Raw genomic sequence first — 23,575 nt, 5'->3', positions numbered from 1 at the left:
TAATTAACTAACTATTGATATTTGGTGCTTCAGATGCAGAAGCACATCCCTCTAGTAGATGGAGACAGCATAGAAGTACTTTGTGGGACAGTCCTATGATTGTTTAAAATAAAAATGCTTGGCTTGTCATGAGTTATTCTTCTACTCAGTGACAGATGTGTATTTACACATCTGACACTAGAATTTTTTAGATGAATCCTGGTAGAATTTTTAGGGAATCCAAATGTTCAGCTGCATTTGTGAAAGCAAAACCATGTTAGATTCATTTTTAATTGATTGTACTGACTGGCCTAAGCATGGACTTTCTTCTTTTCAATTATATGGTTACAAAAACTGTACATTACAAACAGTATAGAAACAAGCAGAAAAGAATGTGTCACGCATCCTGGATAATTCTCTATATGCAGTAGAATTTACAGATATAAAAGAAAATACAGCCTACTCTTTTATAGCGCACAGTTATGTTTTAGATACAATGTATCACTAGCAAATGGTTGTGGCCACCAACCCTAGTTGTCCCCAGCAGAGAGAATAAGGGCAAGATCTGTTCGGTACAGCTTCCCTCCATCCGACAAGGCCATTATGTTCTTCTTGTAGGTAGTAATATTATTAACATCCAGTTCCTGTATAGGGCATAGATAGGATTGTAATCCAATTAAATATGGAAGTTAATTAACCACTGGCCAGTGATAAAATGTGAGAAACTGCTTGTTCCATCAACCCACTAAGAACAGATTGGTATTAAGTTCTCTTAATTGAATAATTGCTAGGTTGTTTCTAACCCAGATTGGTTTGTCACAGTTTACTGATTTGTGCTGGACTCAGTTTGAGTTCAGGATTAAAGTCTGCTTCTGCTCCTCTGCAAATTCTTTGAGTGTGGTCATTTCTGGGTAGCTCTAAAGTCTGCTTAGGAAGTGAGTTGCATGGCAACCGAATTACCTGTTTGTTCTTCTCACACAGATCCTTCAGTAAAGCATCCAGCTCATTTTCATCTATGTATCCGTTGCCATCCTGAGGGAGGAGGAATAGAACAGTACAGATTGGAAATAACTGCAGTCCAGAAAAGCCCTGTTGGCAAGTGTCCTAACTGGTGTGTTGCTCCTAAGAAAGTGTTTCTTGCTCTACCACAGATGCAAAATAGGTGAGCAATTTTACAAGTGAATAGATTGAAATTTTCAATGCACTTTTATAGCAGCAGTTATATAGAGTCTAGGTCCAGGAATAGAGAAAATAGAAGCCCAAAGCAGGAACCATCAAACTAATGAACAACTTTTCCTTACCCACGTAGTCCCCCACCCTTTATTTTAATGTGGGAAACTTGTGTGGACTGTTACCCTTACTTAATTTCCATTCAACTTTGCCAGGGAATATCATTATTGTGTCCTATTTATGAACAAGTTTGTGGCTTGGAGGATTTGGTCCTTTACCCACAGTCTCACAGCTGAATGTTTTAGGCTAGCATCTGACTAAGGTCATGTGATGTGAGATATAACAAGTTTTCTGTGGAATGAATGAGTTGGTTGTATAATTTCAGTTGCCCATGATTTTTAAAAATCATGAACCGTGACTTTGAGGCTTTTATTATTTATTATTTATTATTTATTTTATTTTTATTTTCTTCTGGTGAGCACTTTCCAGGTTCTCATGAGTGAAATTGTAGATCAGAGCAGAACGGAGAAGTAGATATATGATTTTTAAATATAGAAAACTCTCAAGATAGAAAGATGTTGGCATTAATATGTAAATTAAGTAAAGGCATAAAATATAAAAACCAGTTCTGTTTCTAGACATTAAGGATAAACTATATGAAAAGGAAATTAAATCCTTTTGTAATATACTAAAATTAGAATAAACTGCTGAAGAGTAAACTTAGCAACGGAAGAAAAACACATGTGTACTGACAGTTGTGAAGCACTGACAAAGGAAATCAAAGATATAAGCCAATGGAGAAGCACTTGTGCTTACAGGTCAGAAGACATAAAGCTGTTAAAGTGTTTATGCTATTGAATTCTAAAGGTCAGTGTGATCTCTTCCCAAACTCTAGTGTATTTTAAGAAGAAATAGGAAAGACAACTAAAATTCATAATATCCACAGAAGGTTCAAACCTGAAATTGTTTAGAGGAAAAAGGGGTGAAGATGGAGGCATTGGGCTGGTATGATGGCTCAGCGGCTAAGACAGGCTAGGGCATGCTTTCCTTCCCCAAACAAACAACTAAACAAGCAAACATGAAAATGGCAGCAGTTTCCAATTTCAAAATATAGCACTCAGCTACAGTAAGTAAAGCAGCATGGTAATTACTTAGAGACTAGTAATATAGACTTATGGAATAGAACAGGGAGCTCAGGAATTGGTCCACATGCAGAGAATCGGCTGACATTTCACTGGGGAGCTGCATATAAGGACAAGGACATTCTCTTCAACAAAAATATGGGGAAACTGTGTATCCACATGCAGTAGGGGAAAAAACTGGACCCATGTCTTTCATGTGAACAAAAATTAACTCAATGCAAATATTTAAATCATGAAGCTATAAAACTCCCAGAGCCAGGTGTGGTGGTACACATCTTTAATCTTAGCTCTTGGGAGGCATAAGCAATGGATCTATATGAGTGCAAGGCCAGTCTGGTTTACATAGTGAGTTCCAGGCCAGCCAGTGTGTGACCTTGTGTCAAAACCAAAACCCAAGCCAGACAACATAAACAGAAACTCTTCCTAATTTAAAATAGGTAAGAACTTTATGACATTGGTCTTAGCATTGAGCTTGTGTGCTATGAGCCCAGAGCACAGAAAAAGGAAGACAGGGGAGCTCAGCATGAAAGTTGAAACAGCCATTCACCCAGGCAACCTATGGACTGGGAGAAGGTAGCTGTAAACCATGTATCAGGTAAAGGCATTAATGCCTTACTTAAAGGGAATGTAATATTTAAACATGTAAGGAATATCTACAATTCACTAGCATGAAACCAATCTGATTAAAAAATGAGCTAAAACGTGAATAGGTACATCTTCAAGGAAGATACAAATGTCTGATCAGTTTATGAAAAGGTGATCAGTATTACTGGCCATCACAGAAATGCAAATTAAACAAATCATCTCAAAGCTGCAAGAATCGCTCATACTAGACAAACAAAGGAAGTAAGTGTTGGTGAGGATATGAAGAAATTGAAAATGTGTTTACACTGTTGATGGAAAGTCAAAATGATACAGCAAGTTTGTATGATGACACACACACACACACACACACACACACACACACACACACAAGAACTAACATATGACATAAAACAAAACATCACAAGTCTGCCTTTCCCCCCAGGATCTTGAAGAGATATGACATTCCATGCTCATTGCAGTGGTTTTACAACAGCTACACCTAATGTAGAAACAACCTAATGTCCATGGATGAATAGATAAAGAATATGTATAAGGACATTGCAAATATAGTGCAACATAATAATATCTAGCATTTAAAAATGACACTATTTAATGAATTATAATACAGGCAAACCTTGAGAATATGCAAGGTGAAATAAGCTTGTCAGAGGAGGGTAGTTTCATGAATCCACTGATGAAATGCTTCTAAAATAGTGAACCTCATTGGAGCAATAAAAGAGCTAATGTCAGGAAGGGGAAGTGGAAACAGTCATCCATGGGTGTAAAGTCTCCATTGTTTGAGGTAAATAAGTTCCATAGAACTAACTGTTACACAGCCTTGCGTCTGTAGTTAATAAATATGTTTTATATTTAAGACCTTAAGAGGATAGATTTCAGGTTAAATTATTTTTGTAATGTTTTTTAAAGAAAAAAGTAAAGAAAATACTTTTACCTGATCATATAACTCAAAAGCCTTATTGAACTCTTTCCCACACATTTTGATTCCCTAGGAAGCAGAGGAGAGAGGTTCTGTTAAAATAATATGCATTTCAGCTTGTTTTTCTTGACAAATCTCCCACCTTTTGTCGTCTTAAGAAACATATTATTTATTGTAAAGGAAAGCCAACTACCTGGAATTTAAGAAGGAAATTTTCCTGCACTGGTAGTAACCTTTTGAGAGAAAAACATCATGTTAATAGGTTGGACTTTCAGATAAGGGCCGGTTTATTCTGATAACATATGTGCAGTCCAGAAACTTACCTGGCCATCTCCGTCAGTTCCAGCTTTCCATCATTATTTGAATCAAATAGTTTCAGCTGAAAGACATTGCCAATGTTTGGGTCACTGAGTTATTAATTATTGAATGAAGGGGACAAACACTTAAAAATCAAACATCTTGAGTGCCTGCAGTGCAAGCTCTGACACCGAATTACATCCTCAGCCTGCTTTATTTTTAAAGCAAAAAATTCAACAAAGCAGTAAGTAGGTAATAAGTCTGAATTATTTTCATAATTTCAAATTATTTAATTTTCCATTGGGAATCTTAGCAATATTTGCTAACTTGATATTGTGCTTACATATCACATACTGAGGTACACTCACACATAAATACCATTTCGGAAGCAGTCACATTTTTAGAAAGCAGTAAATATTGCCATAATGAAGGTAATGCTAATAATAAATATGCCAATATAACACACACATATAATATATGCATTGAGATTTAGAGAGGTCTTTCCAAGGGAAAAAGAAAGGATATTCTATGGTTTGAGATGGTTTAAGATTTCTTTGTTGGAAGTACATCAGTTTTCAGGGTTCTGTATTGAGACAGCATTCTATAATCCATAGATTCTAATATTGTTAAACTGTCTGCCAAGATACTGGACAACTAGATCACAGAGTTTTGTGCCCATAGGGAAATGTTTCTTCACCTATATATTTAAATTTTAATTAGTTCTTCATTAATTTGCTTCCTGGATTGGAACTGGTTTATGACATTTAATCAGATCTACTGGGCCAGTCCAACAGGGGGAAGCTCCCATCTGAGTTGTTTTTGAAAGACAGCATCAAATTCCTACCTGGAAAGGCGACTTTACTTTAAATAGAATCCCTTAAGAGTGAGACAAACTAGAAAATTGATAAATGTAGGTTATTGTCTACTTTGCAAAGACAGGGCCAGAGAAAGCTTAGGTCTTGCTTTCATGACGCAGCAAGAGCATCCCACCTGTTTGCTGCTGTTGCTGCAGACGGATCTGTACTGGGGAGTAAAAGACTGAAAGTAGACCTCAGCGGTACTGAATAGAACAGAAATGCTAGAAGATTGTTCCTCAGGGTACCTCAAAATCTAATATAGCATAGAAGTAACATTTTATGATTTATTTACTTAACCCATGGGGTAAGAGCTCATAATAAGTTTACAGTATGTAGAGAAATATAAACATATGTATATATTGCTTGTTTTCCTATAATGTTAATCCTACAATGTGTTAAGATTTGCAAACTACCTACTTGAGATAAAGTACTTTTATAAATGTTTACTTTGTCTCCAACCTCATTAACTGATTTGCATTAGGCACTTTTGTGTAAAGAAGTTTTGTGGCTATATCACTCATATTTTATAACAAATCTTGTTTATACAATTATCAAAACATCAGGCTTAAGGTGTGTTCACATCTCATTCATAGCACTGGTACAATATTCCAAAATAATAAAAGTCAAAGGAAAAGAAACTCATTTTAAGTCATTTAATGAATAAAATAACTAGCAGTTTTCATTAAAGTCTAGAAAAGTCTATGGTTTTCTAAACAGTGGTAAAAATAAGTTCAGAATTTCTGAGCAAAGGGGAATGTCTCTTATGCTCTATGTTTAACACGTATAAGCTATGTAACTTAGCAATACAATTACTCTGGCTTTGTTTGTTGGTTTGTTTTTTCCAGACAAGGTTTCTCTGTGGCTTCGAAGGCTACTCTGGCTTTTAAAGAAAAGTCTTTTTGAAAGGTAAATGTGCTGTAGCTTTTTCAGAAATGCTCATTTATAGGTATATGGCATGCAAAGTGTGACTTATTTACTCCATCCTGGACTTAGAAAGCACACAGACAATGTGTTTAATGAGCTCTTTGGCTAAATCTTTTCCTGTTCAGTCTTACCATGAGGTCTGTGTACTCAGCTAGTTTTGTATCATCCACAGTCTTGTTTGCTTTCTCTAGCAGGTCCTTTAGAAAGTTCTGTTGAGAAAAAGAGTACACAGAAAATTCCATGTCATTGATAATGTATAGTCTGCAACAGAATATACCTGGATGAATGCAAAGAAAACCTCTACGTTAGGACAGATGAGGAAAGGACTTCAGAAGTCAGGTGGGCCTTGTGGCATCCCAAAATGGAACTATCTTTGCCAGGCACAATACCTGCCTCTTACGACACCCAGTTTGTCACAAGTCAGAGCCTTGTTGTGCTCTTATGATTTCAGTTAAGGGGGGATGTAGATTGTGTAATGTGAGAGGATCTGAATTAAACCTTAAAAAAAAAAAAAAAACCAGCCCAATGGATGCCTCTTTTCAGCTGTACTCATGTCATCTTCCTGTTAGAAGTGTAAGGCCCCCTCTCTGTACTTCTATACTTCGTGTGAAAAATGTTTAGCAAGCTAGATGGAAATATATCTTCAATTTAACATGTATTTCCTGCTGCACCCCAGGCCATGTTTTCTTATTTGCAGCTAGTGTTATGCTGTTCTCCAGATGGTCTGGTGGTTAGCTTTCAAGCATCACAGGGTCTACAGGATCTTTGTTCAAACGCTTCCGCTGACTGTAAAAACTACAACAGTTGGCGCCATCGAATCCTTGAGAGACGTATGAATCATATTAAAACAGAGATTAATGGAGAAAGGGTGAAAATGATGATTAGTAACTCAACATTTGGAACTCGGGAGTGAGTTTAATTTTTGTTTTACAGCGATAAACGCTTTACAAAGTCTTGCCATAGAAATGTCAGTGTGAATGCTGAGGGCTGTAATAGCCTTTCATTTTCTCCACTGATGTTCATTTGTAACTCTTTCATTTCCTCAGAAACCAAACTAATGCGGCCGTGGAAACTGAGCAGATCCCATGCCCAGAAAGTCTTGGAGGGCCTTTTTTCTTTGGTGTTTTTGACAGTGCTCTGTCTGCATTAAAGAGAACTAGCTCTGCTGGGGTGACTCGGCTTCGCAATTTTCAAGGACAGGCCCTTTCTTGGTTTGATACATTTATTTCCACTTTGAACACTCTGCTTCAGAACCAACGTGAAGCATAGAAAATTCAAAGTTATCTGGTGGGGGTGAGTTTTATTTTTGAGCCTTCTGAGGGTTTTTTTGTCAGAGATTAATTGGGTTAAAAAACCTCATCAGACACTGAAATGGTGGTCACAAAAATAGCCTTGGAGAAACCTTGGGACACTAGGATTCAAAGTCATGTCTGAGAGCAAGCGATGTTTTACTCTATTATGGATCTTAAAATTAGCTTTCTTTCCTTAAAATTAGCTTTCTTGAAAGATCCATTAAAAAAGAATGCCAACTTATCTTGAAAATTCTCTAGGGAGGAGGACTGCTATTTAGAATTTCCTTTCTGAGAATAGAATTTAGAACAAAGAGAGAGACTTTAAGAATATTTTGAGGTCAGTCTTGAAGTGAGCTAAGGTTTCCATTATGTACTGTAATGATATTTTACAAATCATTCTTTTAGTCTAAAAGAATAAAACCACAGTGGCTTCCTTGTCACCTTGTGGAATCTAGGTGCAGAACAAGTTCTAAAAGACATTGTTTTCAGGAACTTTGTATCAAAAGTGTTGGCATTTTAAAGAGGCTGCTGTTGAGTCTGTTTCAGCAGTTCCATGGTGGCACAAATGTACCAGTCTAATCCCTAAAATTCTATCCTTCTTAAACCATGTTTAACTGTGATTAGGAAAACAATGCTTCCATTTCCCCCAAAAGCAACCACAGAAGCAGCTCACAGTGAAGCTTGAAGCACAAGATGCTGTAGGAAAAGAGTGTTATTGATGTTAGCAGACACTCTAGGGCCAAGCCTAGCTTCTCGTCCTAGGCAGTCAGTCATGTGATTTTGAAAAATTCCCTGGCCATTCTGACCTTCTGTCTCTCCACATATTGGGAGTCTTAGTAAACTGCCTTACAGATTTCTTGAAGAATAAATGCTGAGATGCATATCAAATGCAGTACTATTCTGTGACATAGAAGGCATGTCTTTGTGATGGTGTGAGGGTGCACAGATGAATGGCACACATATGCAGGCCAGAGAACAATCCTCCTTTTACCCTGTGACGTCCAGGGAAGCAAACTCAAATTGTCAGACTTGCTAGTGGGTGCCTTGACCCATGGAGCCATGTCACTAGTACTTGCTTCCACTTAAGCACTCTGTGTTCTGAAGTTAGAGGAAATAGGGCTTTTCTGACTAAGGGGTCTTCTGGTTGGCTGGAGGAAATGAGGTGGATAATTTGTTCCCATTCCTGAATTGAGTGTAATATCATTTGTGATGCTTTGCACTTCACAGAATGCTGTGCAGTATCTTAGACTCCACAGTAATCTGACACCGCAGTATCATTACCCCTGCTTTAGAGATGAAAAATAGTAGAATGACATGGTCATTTGTCCTGAGGTTATATTTGATTCAGATTTCTTTTCCTTATATCCCTCTCCCACATGACCTCCTCATTACTTCTGTGAGATATGAACTGGGAGATTTATTTTCAAAATTTCAGTTTTCCGCAGTCTAGTTGTGTAATTCATGTTGCCAAGAGGCAGCTGGTCATATACTATGTCTAAGGCCTTGGATATGGATGAGTCTGGGATTAAACATTACAGCCTTTGTCTTATTTCTGTATGGCCTTCAGTAGGTCTCTTAACTTTTTGCATATTTTTGTCACTAGGGTAATGCTTATCTCATATAATATATGCAAAGATGAAATAAATATGCATAAGGTACAACACATGTCTCTGTCATTTGTTTTTTTGGAAGAACAAAAGCTATTTAGGCATTCAATTTATAAAATAAAATTTCAGATTTCAGTGGAGAGTGGTAGCATATTTAGTTGGCACAGTTAGCCACCTCTATCTATCTGTCTCTGTATGTACGTAGGTCTACCATCCATCTATCTTATGTAACAGTTTAGGTACACCACAGAAAATGCTAATTTCTTGCACTGATGAACAGAATCACAAGAAGCACTTGAAGTCTGTCTTTCGATCTGGTGTTTCTTTAATGATGTGAAGAGTGGGTGCAAATGTGCCACTGCTCAACATAAGTTTCTTTTGTGGGAGGTTTTTTAAAAAGCTATGAATCCCTTAGCAGTTCATGATTGCATCTGCAGGGAGCATGCTTAGCCTCGCCTTGATTTGCTCACCTTAAGTTCCTCAGTTTCTATGAAGCCGCTGTGGTCAGTATCATACTTTCTCCAAGTCTGCAAGAAATTTGAAGACAGAAAACCAGATTTAAATAAACCAATAGAACCCACCAACTAATTTACTTTCAGGATCTTTCTTACAGGGCAGATCATTTTTACCTTCATAAATTCCTCACAGGACTTCAGTTGCTGGCATCGGAAAAGCAGCAGGAAATTCTCTTCTGTGGGTAAGACATGAGCCAACTGGAAAAGATGAAAAAACAGAGATGAGGAGCCTGGAAAGGGGCTGGGCCATCACCTGCTGCTTCAGTTTTGCCTCAACATGCTCTGTGAGCAACAGCATTGACCGAGAAAGTGGGAGAAGATAAGTATTAGCTGACTAATAGAGTAGGAGAGGGCAGACATAGTCCACTTTCCCTTTCTGATGCTTTGCTTCGGCAAAATACCGAGGCATGTTCCAATTCCTATGCCTGGACGACCTGACTGCCCAGCTGAAGACATGGCTGTAGTGGACCACTTTTCATCTCCTGCACATACATGCAGATGCATGTTGCATAAGCTCTGTGCCACCCATCAGGTCTCCATTCTTTCAGCGTACCCAGGATGGCACACACTGTGACTCTAAATTTCATGTGAAATGAGAAATTGTGAGGAACATGATACAGGTAAAAGGAAGGAAGAAAAAACATATACATGTCTAGTTCTGTAGAGAAACACAACTTCAAATCGGTAGAAAGAGGTGGAAAAACACATCACCACAGCAGGGGGACTGAGGCAGTAATAGGGATGCTCTTAAACTGTGATCTCCACTCAGAGAACATGTGCTGCTTGAATCTGGGGCTCAGGTAAATTTTTGTTCTTCCCTGTGTGTCTCTGTGACATTTCACCTTAGATCTCCTTCTGTAACTTCAACACCTCTCCCTCCTTTTTTTTCCCCATCTCTCTCCTTGCCTCCCTCCCCTCCCCTCTATTTTGAGGAATAAAGAGCCACAGATCCCATTTTAAGACTAATATAATCTATTGCATGTGGAGAAGGAGGTTGCGGGATTGATGGCTCCACTGCTGATGTGACTACTATTTCTGGCTCTGCTGCTAATGAGCTGTGGTCCCCAGCAACTTCCCCAGCTGCACTGGCCCTCACTATCTTCACCACTAGGAAAAGGAGGTGAAGGAGAAATGAATGTCCCCAGCTCAAAATGTGTGCTGTTGGAATTACTGACCCTTCACGTTAATGAATCTTCACCTTATGAATCTCCATATGCAATATTTGACGAATTTTCAGCAGTAGTTAAATTCCCTGAAGTACAGACATGAACCCTTATTCTTGGTACATACACTTTAAACCTGTCTAGACAAGAACTACTTAAATTTCTTCCAATTATCGCTTCATTTCTCCTGAGGAAGTTTTATGTGACCCCAGGTATATACAATATAGACATATAGATAGACATTTACTGATAACAAACCATAACAATTTAGTTTAAAGTAATTCTTTTATATATTTTTACCATTTATTAAAGATGAACTCAAATTATTTGTTTTTATATAAAGATTAAATCTTGGTTGGATGTTTGATAATACAAGATGCAGAACATTTTCAATCTTTCAGAATTGATCTATCTGTGACAATTCCACGATGTACAGTAAAATTGTCACTAGTGTGAACAATATTTCACATAAGTACATAATATAAAATGGCAGTATCATGTTTTTACACCATTACAGAAACTGTTGAAAATTCTGTCCTAATTCCAAACTAGAATTAATTTAACAAATTTTTGTGAAATTCAACTTGACATTTCTAACAGAAAATTTTAAAATCAAGTATTGTAACACAATACAAAGATATAATAATTTGTTGCATGCTGAGGAATGACAGTAGGAAAATATTAGAAGACTCTGTTTTCCGCTAATATGTACAGTAAATGAGACTGCAATTCACAGCACACACCAGTCCTAGCTGGGGTGTTTTTGGCAGTGCTTGTTGGTGTTGCAGGATGTGATGTATGTTCAGTGCCAGATGAACATGTGTGTTGAGCACCAAGGATGTAGTGAAGTTGTGCAAGGTGAGTGCTGCCAGGAACACCTTGGGTTCACTACACTTTTACGTTTGAATTAATTTTTGTTTCTTTTGTGCTCAGAAACCTTCTACTGTGACCATACTGTTTGTGACCCCACATAGGTCACTATCCTCAGTTTAAGAATTCGGGGATGGAATTAGCATTAAGGTCAGAAGATGTCCAAAACATTCAAATAAATTATGGGATGGATTATCACACCTTAAAATTTTCTTATTTTTGAGCCCATCAAAGTTTGAAGTTTAATGTAAACCATTATTTCACCCTATGTACAGGCAGCGTCATCTTCCTTATAGCTGTGTAATACGTCCTTTAAAGTATCTCGCTTTTAGATCTTTGAAAAAATACCTCAAGTTATAACAGCTATGTTCATAGTCTTTATGTATGGGGTTAGAGTAAGGTGAAAGACAAAATAAATAAATCTTGCTAGAATATTTACTATGATCCAGTCATAAAACATCTTAACTAGAAGCAAATGCCACTAGTGTGGGTAGATGATATGCATCTAAAACTAGAAAATAGGGCATTAGAAATTAAATCAGGTTTTGGCCTATAAATACACTTATACCACTGTAGTGTGAGATTATGTATATATTTCAGGTATCTTTGTACTACATTCAAGTCTTATCTGTATAGTTGATTTCTCTACCCATAAAATTACAGAAATAATTCAAAGCACAAACTTTTGAGTTGAGGATGCTGAGACACAGATTGAGTGATCTGCTCTGGTACTTGCAGACTCTGAAACTCAGTTAAAATTGATGAATGTTAATCAAAAGTCTGCACCATGCTTCTTGATTACAGTAGTAGGATGAATTGGTTGCTGCTTCCCTCTTCGAATGCAAACAATGCATTTGTTGGTGATTGCTACCAGTGGCTATGAGAAGCCATGCTTCATTTTACTCATTGAAACCTAGAACTCATCTTCCTTGTGAGGTTTTCTTTCCTTTACATCTGTACGTGGGCCCCTAGTAGAAAGATGCTGTAAATGGTTTTTATTATTAAATAATCTTAAATTATGCCCAGAAAGCAGGTTTCTACTGAAGCTAAGGGGGAAGATGAGAGAGGGAGAACTGGACACAGAGGGTAATCAAAGAGTGGAGAAACAGCAATGCTCCTAAAGTCCAGTGTAGAATACTGAAGGCTTTCTGGAGAATGTTTCTTTCAGGACTTCAAGGGACATGAGGAGGGAGGAAATATTTATCGGGGAAAGGGGTGAAGACAAAGAAGTAACAAAGTAGAAATCCTAGGTTTTAAAGAACGAGGAAACATGTCAGTGATTAGCCAAGTTGACCAACAGAACTTGATGATAATGGTACATGTTGGAAGGTTGTATGTGATTCTCAAAGTCTGTTTGTGTTATGTCACAGCTGTGATTAACACAAGCACCCATTTAGGACTGGAATAGCCAATCTTAACTCTTCCTTAGCTTATTGATGTGTGTCCTTTAATGCTTGGAGTGAATCTCTCTCAGGCCATTTCAGGAGTTTAGTTTCTTGTCTGCATCATATGCCCATCCAAGGTCAATGGAACCCAGCATATCAGGTGCCTAGATCACATCCTTGTGATTTCTTGATGAAAACTTAAAATATTTCATTGACATGATATAGAGTCAACAACCTTTACTTATACCATTTTCTATATTACATGATTTTTATGAAATATCTGTTGTCTTAAACTAAGAAATAATGACTTCTCTTAAAAATATACTTCTGAAAATCTACCCACTATTTAAAAATAGAAAAAGTAAAGGAATACACTAGTAAGTAATGATTAGATGTAAAATTAGGGGAATTTACCCTAATTTACAAAATCTTTGTTTTGTAAAGTTTATGTAACTCGAATACAGACCAGAGATTCATAGGGTGTCAAATATAAAGAGAGCCATAGTCTCCTCCTTTTTGTTTTTTTCAAGACAGGGTTTCTCTGTGTAGCCCAGGTGTCCTGAAATTCACTCTGTAGACCAAGATGGACTCAACTCAGAGATCTGCTTGCCTCTAACTCCTGAGTACTGGAATTAAAGATGTGCACCACCATGCTCACTGTTCTTTATGGATAGTATAGATGTATATTTCTTTGTACATGCTGTTTTGATATTAATTATAAAATATTGATTGCATCTATATGTAAGATGTTCTTTATAAATATCATTAAACTGTTAATGCTGTACTCATTATAGTACTATCTTATTTAAAAACAAGTGAATTTTACTTGCATAAAATATCATTGTAAGACAAAAATAGCCATTTAAAAAGCACTGCATGTGTATGGATGATATGTCCCTGGGGTGAATAGAAAGACTGCCTTTTCTAGGTGAATTTTACAATGTGGTGGTTCTGGGTTGTCTGTTGGCCCTTCGGTCAATGCATAGTAATAAATATTCAAATCATTATACACATGGATGTGGAGATTCTCCATCTGTAGCAATTAAGACAAGGTCTAGCATGTGCCAATGGTCTTTCACAGAAGTTACTAGGTAGGACTGCTTTATTCTTAGATTTGCTAAGTCACTGATGTCCACAGAAGTTCCCAGTCCTGATTTCAAGATTGTTGGTGATTTGTTAGTCACTGGGTCACCTGCTTTCCCTTTCTTGAACTTCCCAATGTTTAATGTTAGCTGCAGAAAAAGTGGAATGAATCGAGGGAGTAAATGGAATGCAAGACAGACAGCTATGGGTACAGATAGAATTCCATAGGTCTTTACTTATGGAATTGGTTGTTTGGCACTGAAAGTGGAGAAGCAAACATCTTTCCACTTGCCTGTGTCCTTGAGGATACCATTTATATTTTCTTTACTGTTTCTTTGCCTAGCAACTGCATCAATAATTATTGTACTGATGGCAATGAATGATGGTAACTCTGCTTAGAGTCGGCTGCTAACACATGGAAGTAAAGTTCCCTTGGACATAATTCAGTTTATTCCTGGGCTGTGGATAGGGGCTGCTGTGGATATTGGGAGATCCTACCCAGAGCTGTTTCTGGGTCCAAGAGTATTGCTCTGCACACAGCTGCCCCTTTGAGGAATTGTCTGGGCTGAAGATGACTGCACCTCTAAGGAGGCTGTATCTCATAGTTAATCCACACAGGACCCAAAAACTCCACCTCCTTAGTAAAAACTTGGGAAATCTCTGAAGGAGCACCCCCATTTCAGAGATCATTACAGAGAAAGTGTCTATTAAAGCTTTTTTGGGGGCCCAGCATCCCTCAGGGTCGAGGCAGGCTGTCTTTACTCTCCTGCAGGAAGTGATGCCCAAGTACTTACTTCCTAATGAAACTCAGGTCTACTTCCAGGGAACTCAACCCTAAAGGATTTTCACATGCATTCTTTGTCATTTCCTTTCCATCTCTAGCATAATAGGGAACCCCTGTCTTATGCTTTCAAAAGGGTTGAAATCCTGGCCATGCCTTATCTGACTGTAATTCTAGGCCACTGTGTTTCTTGCCGGTGATTCATAGTTACTCCAGTAAGATTCTTACAGGAAGATCGATGATTTCACGAACATTCCCCCTAACAATTTCTTTTTAATTTAAATTAGAAACAACCTTATTTTATATATCAATTCCAGTTGCTTCTACCTCCTATGTCCCCCACCAACCCCCCATCCCATCTCTCTTCTCCGCCATAGAAAGGGTGAGGCCTTCTATGGGGATTCATCAAAGTCTGTCACATCCTTTGAGTCAGGGCCTAGGCCCTCCCCTGTGTGTCTAGTTACCTTAACAATTTCTAAGCAAAGGATAGAAACAAAAATAAATCAAAATGCTACATGTCAGATTACTAACGGAGGGTGACTTCATGGAGGGACAAATAACTAAAACAGACATGTCAACACACACAAAAGCAGAATCCATCACATTTAAAGGCAACTATGTGACACTTCGAACTTTCTGAGAACATTAGACAAGGATTTGTTTTTATATTTGGAAACCAAAGAAGCATTTCCCCCTGCCAATGAGAAGTGAAATGTAGAGGGTAAATAGTAATGAACTTAAAAGTATTTGAGTTTAATAACTTGAATTTAATAAATTATGTAAGAAGGAGAAAAATTTTTGGCACCTAGAACAATAGAGTAGGGTTTTCAGTAACTCATTTCTATATTTAGTAATAATGCTAATATGTGTACTAAGCTTTTACAGTGGTCTGTTTTTGTTTGACATGAATTATCTCATTAGATGCTAATGTTCATAAGATACATATGAAGTTAGAACATAGTCATACTTGTTCATAGTCGAGGAAACAGACGTTTTGAGACTATTTTTATGTAATTTGTAGTTTGAGGCAGTTTTGAAGTCAGATGATGTAACAGTTTTGATTTTGAGACATCAATCCCTTACCATCATCACCCTTTACTTAAAACATTGTTTTCAATAACTCATTTAAAAAGTCTATCCAGAACAAAATTTCAAACCCTATTTTACCATTAATCACTTTCCCCAATTCTAAAGTAGATAAGCGTTCTGTCAAAAATAATAACCTTTCCCCAGGCTAACTGTACACTCTTAAAGTCCACTGTGGAAGAGAGGAGGAATTGGCCAGATTGCTTCCCTTCAATGGTTGTTACAGTTTTTAGGTTCAAATAGCTTTTAGATCTGTCTCTCTTTCTGTGCACCCATTGACCTGGACAGACAGAACACTGAGTCTAGAGAGGTTGATAGGCTCCCACACATTGCCCAAGGGAGTATAGTGAAAGCTTCAAGATTTGACATCTAACAAAAGGAGGCATCTGTGTGTACTTCATGGGAGACCCAGAGAAAGGAATTCCATGACCTGCTAAATCATTCAGTCTTCCTCCTTAATTATTTTAATGGACCTTCTTTACAACAGAACTATATTAGTGTGAATAAATTTAGAACATTTCTGATTGCCATGGTATTTATTAAGTTATCTCAGATTTTCAATGATCCTCCCTTGAATTTGTATTAACAGTCTTGTTATTACTGAACTGTCTTCATGTGAATTTTAATGTCTATTAAAATCATTAAATTAACAAATTCAGAATATTAGACATATCAACATTTCTTTACTTTGAGTATATTTAGGTAAAAATGCACATTATGGAAAGTGTCAGTTTACTGTATCAGGTCAGAACACTGAAAATTAAGTACAGAATTTTCCTTTCTTTTAATTCAATTGGGTGGTCCCCCCAGGGAAGCAGATTACTGCATACCTATTAGTTTCCTTTGATTAGACTTCAGTTAGTCCAGGAGTCTAACTATTAAGCGAGCATAACATACAAGCCAATTCAACCCCTTTCATTTTTGAACACTAAGGCATAGTGTACTTGCTAAGAGGAAGGAGACTATAATGTATTTGGAAAACATGGGGTTTTTGTGTTCTGCTATAGCTAGCTAGGCTTTTATACTGGAATGCCATATTATAGGCAGGATTTCTAAGCAAGCAATATCATGTATCAAATTGGACATGGGATGAACAGCATTTAGCCCAACTTGCGGGTGATACTAGAGGGCTAACTGAGTTCCCACATTCCCCACTGTCTCCTTGTTTTCTGTAACATTTTGGTTCTTTTTCCCAGGCATGCATCAAGACTGATCTTTTCTTATCTCTTACTTAGCTGTCCTGGACATGTGTTATGAGCCATTGCCGCAGTCTCCTTGCTATTTTCCAATCTTAAAATTCTTTTCTCTTTAGAGAATGTCTTTCAGCTGGCTCTTCCAAGGAAAATCTTGGGTAATAACTGTTATGAGGGCTCATAACTGTACAGTGTACCATGCACAGTATCGTTAAGCTATGCTGTTTGGCAGGTTTGCTATTCTCTCTCTTTCTTTTTATCCATCTTCTTTTATTTCCATTTTCCTCATGCATACAGAATCCCTTCCTTCCTAATAGTTTTTATCTCAAACTTGTGGAGATCATGTTTCACTGTATCTTAAGACAATGCATCTGCTGGCTTCTCATGGACATAAAAGTTGAAATGTTACGTCTGAAATGGTTAGACTCAATCCAGGTTATTCATCCATTTTACCTACTTAAAATTTAACACTTTGTGAATAAGCTTCATGCTTTTGCCACATAACCTTGTAACACCAAATAAGTGACTTATGATAAATAAGCAGGTCCACTGGAGGGCTTCAAGGTGAAATTGCTAAATACAAGATGGTAATCTTCCTCCAACTAGAATTATAAAATATTCCAAGCTCTGAAATAGACAGTTTAGAAAAATCACTGATATTAGACATTCAAACTAGTTTTGAGTAATTATTTATCTTATTTCACTTACATTCATAAATATAATTTTATTATTCTTGTCTTGATTAGTCGGCCTCTACATCAACTGAAAGTTCAATGACTATTATCTATTTATACAGTAATGAGTTGCTCACAGGCAAAGGGGGGAAGCATATGCTCCAGGGAGAAATTTTAATTACAAAGATAATAATAGTATGTCCTCCCTATTTGTAGTAGGTGTTTAAAAATATGTATATTTCATGCTGGCACCACAAGTGTCCTAATAAGATCAATTATTTGAAAACCAGGCTAAGTCTCTGAATCAAAAGTGATTTATATTTTGAAGACCAAGCACCTCACAGTTGAAGAGACCAAGAATGTTTTATGAACATAATTGTGATTGTAGTATTTTATATTTCAAAATGTCATTTTATTTTATTTTTCTAGATAAATCTTTCTACCAAGTTTTTAAAAAGGTGGCAGAGCTAAACACAGCTGAGATATCACCAGTAGGAATAAGGGAAGCAAAAACTATTTTGCAAATTTAGAATATAAATGGATAAATAATTGATTTTGTTTCCTTAATTTATAGGCATAATAACATGTCTTTAAGGGGAAAAGTTATTGTCAAAAGGCAAGATTTCACATTCACTTTTTAGCTTCTAGAGATTTAAATGTGAACCTTTACCAGACGGTGGAGGATTCATCCATTGTAGGAAAGTTCTTGTGCCTTTGATAAGGTCATCTGTCAATCTGAAATGGAATTTCAGAAACCAGGATGCAGCCTTTGGCTATGACATCTTCACGGGTCTGAAAACATTGATTTAAAAATATTCCAGAAAATTTTACACCGCTAAACGTTAACAGATTAATTGTGTACCCAGCCTCTGTGCTGAAGACAGTGTGGGATTGGCAATGCAGAGCATGCTCATCCAGAAGATGGGATTTGCTTGTTCTACCAGTGTCAGTGACAGGACTTTGTGTTTCACTCTTGGCCAGCTTTATAATGCTTTTAATTTAGGATTGGGGCTACATTAAACTCTTCACTCTCTTTTCAAGTTTCTACCATTTTAATTTGATGTTTTGAAAGAGAAGATGCTATATTGACATTGGGTGGCCTCTATGAATGAGTTATGTTTGACTTAAGATCACTAGATAAATTTCAAAGTTGATGTTCATTCATTAAACCAGACAAACACATAGGTTCCTTACCTCTACAATTCCTATTTTGCCATCATCTCTCTGCCCATACTGGTCCACAAAGGTTTTCATCTCAGGTGATAACTCCTAAAATTATAAAAAATTATGTAAGATGTTTGTGAAAAAGTTCTTGTAGTGATGTTAACAAATTATTGCAAAGAAAAATGAAAATTGAAATAGAATAGCTGATCGTATACTTTAAAATTGTTTGCTTTGTGGAAGGTTATTTTATTTTGCTGCAAGTTTTGTCTTATAACATCTCCTTATTTTAACATAATATCTTGTCTATGGGAAGTGGAGTAAGTATTTGGCTTGGACAAGTAGAATATGTGTATGTGAAAGAGTAGCCCAGTTTGTAGGCAATGAATCTTTCCAGCTTGAAAAAGGTGTGTGTTCATTAGAACATTAAAAGGGATAAAAGTGTGAGAGGAAAAAATGACAAGTTTGTGTTTCACTAGGAACTGACAATACTGAAGAACACATTTTAGGCCACAGATTAAATGTGTCTGATCTTCACCTCTACCACGACCATAGGGAACAATTTTCCAAACTGCTCTTGTTTCCACTTTCTTCAAGGTATTATTTTTCCCACATATTTTGTATAATAAGCAGTGATATACACTGCCTTCTTATTTGACTTTCCCCACCTCCAATATGCCTATTCCTTCTATAATATCTTTATATATAGGCATATTAGAAAGTTATGAACTGTAAGCTATTTTAGTTTTTAACACTTGCGTCTCAAGCAAAGCCCAGTTAAAATATCTCTGTGACATAACTGGTTTATTTAAAATAGGTCAGTTGTTACTAATACCCTATGCTATCTCCTTGGGAAAGCAAATTAAGGTCCTGATTTTCACCATAATATACAAGTTGGCAGTGCCAACCACACAAGTTGACTTAGATAGCTGGTCTAATATAACCCAAGGGTCACACTGAAGCTCTAAAGCATTAATGCCAGCACTTACCCTTTAGAAATCATTGTAAATATGTAGTAGAACTAAGGTAGCAAGAAATAATACATTAATTTAATTACACTGTGGTCCTACAAGAACCCTTCTACTATAGGTAATTTTCAATTTGGTTTATTAAATTTTGTTACAAAAACAACTATAAGAAAATGAAAGTGCCTAGCTCAATAGTGTCAAGCACAGGGATTTCAGTCCCAGATTTTTTACACATATCTTTAAATGAACAAAATAAAGCCTTCATTGTTAAATATTGAAATTATATGATACTACTGGTTCAAGAAGCAGACAACTTGATATTTAGCTTGGGAAGTTTCTGGGTAGCAACTGGGTTGTAATATATGTTGTAAACAGTGAGGAGCATGTATAATCAGCATCATCAATTAAAGATTTATAAGGATGAAGGTAAATGTAATGATGAAGCATGTTTAATGCATAAGGACAGTGGTTTCAGAAATGGTATACTGGGCTATCATATTCATTTGGTGGAAATGTGAAATCTCACATTATTGTGGTGAGCCAAAATAAATGTTTCTCTCTGTCCTTCTATTCCAGGAAAAGAGAAGAAGTCTGGTTTGTCAAGTCAGCATGCATAAAGAAATACATAAAAGTAGGTTTATAGCAGCAGACCACTAGCATAAATGAAATGTGCCCAATATATATGAATTCTTAATCTAGATCTTAATTTAGATTTTATTTATCCAACCAAAGCCTATTACATAATCCATAAAAATACTCAGGTACCAAGGTATTCAGCAACTTGATATGACCATATGCTTGTGTGGAAGATGAGTCTTATCAAATTACAATCTAATTACAGCTTCTTATAGACCAAAATTAGCTTCTAGGCGCAGAAAAATAAATGTTTTAACTCTTTAACTCCTATCTGACCTCTGTTTTGTTTTGTGATTTTTGTTTTCATATTTTAATTATATGTTTATTTTACATAAAATAAAAGTGTTAAAATGAGGAGAAAAAAATCTTTGAAAAACACAGAACTCATGTATTTATAGGGTGGAAGTAAATCTCAATATTAAAGTTACTTCTGGAAAATTAAAACCTGTTCATTTAGCTGTTAGAAGCACCATTCAAGGTTGTAAATTACAGTTTCTCTGAAAAATATGACTCTCCATATATATTTGATATATTTTAATCGAGCAAGAAAATGACTTCAGTCTTATCAGCTAAAGACCCATAGAACTATAGTGATAGTATTGCATGGTAATACTATGTAGTGTATGATAGGTAAAGCAGCAGGTGGAAACAGGGCAAAGTGCGTAGAAGACATTATTATTTGATCTCATTCAATTAAACTTTTAGATTACACTGTATTAAATCTGAGTAAAAGAATCCCAAGAGCATGTTCTAGTTTAAAGTCAGGCTGGCATGATTTTAGCAACTTCATAGTCTGCTTATAATACATTAGAGTACATTTACAACCCTGTGGGTTCCTTCTAATATGTTGTATAGAGATACCTACCATACAAATGACATCATAGACACAACAACAACAAAAACTAGTCCTATTAGTACATTTCACCCACCCCCTCATAGCACTTGAAAGATATGTGATATTTAGGGATGTTATGGGTATAATTTTTTAATGTAAAATATCTTTGTAATTGTAGTCTCAAAGACCATTAACATTTAACTACTCCAAATCCAACATTGCTTTCTGAGAGGCAGTCTTACATAAATGCCAACAGACCTGTAAAATTTTCCTTTATGCAAACATCTTACATTCTTAAAAGCTGGCCGGATACATTTTATTTTTATGTTGACATCATCTTTTCCCTACAAATACATTTGGCTCAAAGGAATTAATTTATAACCAATAATTATCATTTGTTTAAACAATGGCTTAATTTAAAATCATAGCTTATTTTAAAATCATCACTAATAGTTTCTCATCAGAATTTTTTCTTTTTACAATACATGAAATTCTTTTTTTTTCATTCATTTATTTAGCTCATAAATAAAGGCATGCACTATTATGATACAGAATACAGTATGTTCACAGTGGCATGGCTAAATTAAACCAATTAACACAATACATGAAATTCTTAAAAATGCTTTGTTTTATTGTTTTCCTAATTTTGGAGTTTCTCTCCAACAAAAAAATGAAAAACGTTTTTTGCCACGTTCTCATTCATACTTCCGTTACACGTTAGTTATGATTATCTTTTTTCAGGGATAAGGGTGAAGGCAAGCTGTTTGCTCATTCCTCACCCCCTAGCTACACCGACATCGCAGCAATAATTGGCACTAGAATCTGCAGATCTGCTCCTGGCCACCAAGGGGCAGAAACGTATTTCTACCCCTAACTTAGCGTCTAGAAAAGAGAAGTTAGAAATCACCCAACTCAGTGGTAGAGATGCGGGTCTGATAAAGGGTCTCACACATCGATGTTGCCCTTTAAGATCTATTAAGGAAAGGACGAGTATAGACTCTTTTTGCCCGATTTCAGACAATAGGGATTTTTTTTTCTGTAGACTCCCCTCTGCTCCTGCACACACACACACACACACACACACACACACACACACACACACACACACACACACACACACAATTTCTCCTGACGCAATTTGGAAAGATGTTCTTTCTTGCCTTTCTTAGTAAGACTTTATTTTCGCCCTCGAAACCTCTTTCATGAAACACAAGAATAGGTATGTTTTAGGGTTGAAGGGTCCTACAAAAACCCAAGCCTACCAATCCAGCCTTCTTTCGCGCCTGCAGGAGCTCCTGGATCAAGTTCTGCAGCTCCTTTCCTTCCAGGTAACCACTTCCTGCAAAGAGAAAGAGGCACCCAGGTGTCAGATGTCTCTTTCTAAGTTTCTTCTCGGTTCTTTCCAGGACAGCTGTCCTGAGAGGCTATGTAGCCTGAGCTCTGATTAATCAGCAATGGGTATAGCCGTTGCAGCGCTTCCCTTCCGAGGTATCAAACTTTGAACGCACCGAGGGCAAAGGAGGAGAATGGGGGTGCGGGGGACAGTCTTTGAAACTTTTGGGGGACAGGATTTTCCAATTTTCGATCTCTGTCCTACCACTGCTGTTCCTAGAAAGGTGAACGCTTACAGTGTGGGGGTGCCATACAAGCGATGTAAACTTCCAGGCTGATGGGTCAGCAGCCCAGCGGGGAAGATAGAATTAGGCAGGGTGATGGGAGAAGAAAAGGATGGTTGAGATGAAGAGGGTCAGTGAAAGGAGAGGACAGGGAAGGAATGGGGACCGGTCTTGAAGGGGTTAAAAAGAAAATATTCACCGTCAGCGTCGAAATGAAGCCAGATCTCGAAAAACTGTGAGGCTGTGATCAGGGATGACTGTAGGTGCGATTCTGCCATGGTGCAGCTGCGAGTATCAGAGCGCTGAGCGCGAACCTCAAGGCAAGAGGGCTGCTCAGGCTGAGCTGGGCAAGGCGCGGCAGGCGCTGTCCGCGGTGCTGCTCCGTTCGGGCGTCCTCCGGAGTTCTCTGCACCCCGCACCCAGTTCTCAGTATTTATCCCGCCGGCCCCAGGCCGGGCCACGCCTCCTCCTGCCTCTCTTTCCTAGCTCCCGCCTCTTGCTCTCGCCAACCTTCTTCCCCTCCCCTCCAGATTTCTCTCTTCCCTGGAAATAGCTGGAGCTGGAGTTTTGGAGTCTAGGAAGCAGCAGGTGGTGGGATTACCTTACTTAGACGCATTTACCCTCACAGCCCCCTGGTCCAGGGAGACTGTTAGCGTCACTTACTTGGAAATGATTTGATTTTCATATGGAAAGGAAAGCTGATGGAGGATAAACCACGTTGGTGGTGATTGTCTGCTTATTATTTATCCAGGCAATCCAGTATTTGTTTGAACAACATCAGACTGCCAGGTATTAGTTTAATTTGATTAATGTACACAA

General features: G+C 37.3%; 1 protein-coding gene across 2 annotated transcripts; it reads right to left on the bottom strand.

Moving 5' to 3' along the window:
* Positions 1-320: 320 nt before the first annotated feature.
* Calb1 (calbindin 1) lies at positions 321-23,034 on the bottom strand. Of its 2 annotated transcripts, XM_027403558.2 has the most exons (11): positions 22,956-23,034; positions 22,403-22,479; positions 18,735-18,809; positions 9,420-9,503; positions 9,261-9,317; positions 6,023-6,100; positions 4,137-4,192; positions 4,007-4,046; positions 3,829-3,882; positions 940-1,011; positions 321-623 (listed from the first exon to the last, which is right to left on the bottom strand). In XM_027403558.2, exons 1-11 carry the CDS (start codon positions 23,032-23,034, stop codon positions 510-512), a joined length of 786 nt encoding a protein of 261 aa, XP_027259359.1. In that variant the 3' UTR covers positions 321-509. The 2 variants fall into 2 exon arrangements, with proteins under 2 accessions (XP_027259359.1, XP_035294884.1); XM_035438993.1 differs by lacking the exon at positions 18,735-18,809.
* Positions 23,035-23,575: the final 541 nt, after the last annotated feature.

This window comes from Cricetulus griseus, chromosome 2, assembly GCF_003668045.3.
Source record: "Cricetulus griseus strain 17A/GY chromosome 2, alternate assembly CriGri-PICRH-1.0, whole genome shotgun sequence".
NCBI lineage: Eukaryota > Metazoa > Chordata > Mammalia > Rodentia > Cricetidae > Cricetulus > Cricetulus griseus.
This window is presented reverse-complemented; position numbering and strand designations above follow the sequence as displayed.

Bases quoted from the DNA above. Each gene is read 5' to 3' on its own strand.
- Calb1 (XM_027403558.2), bottom strand. From the start codon at position 23,034: ATGGCAGAATCGCACCTACAGTCATCCCTGATCACAGCCTCACAGTTT. The intron at 22,480-22,955 runs GTGAATATTTTC...TTCTCTTTGCAG, and splicing joins GCTTCATTTCGACGCTGACG to GAAGTGGTTACCTGGAAGGA. The intron at 1,012-3,828 runs GTAAAAGTATTT...CTCCTCCCTCAG, and splicing joins CTTTTGAGTTATATGATCAG to GATGGCAACGGATACATAGA.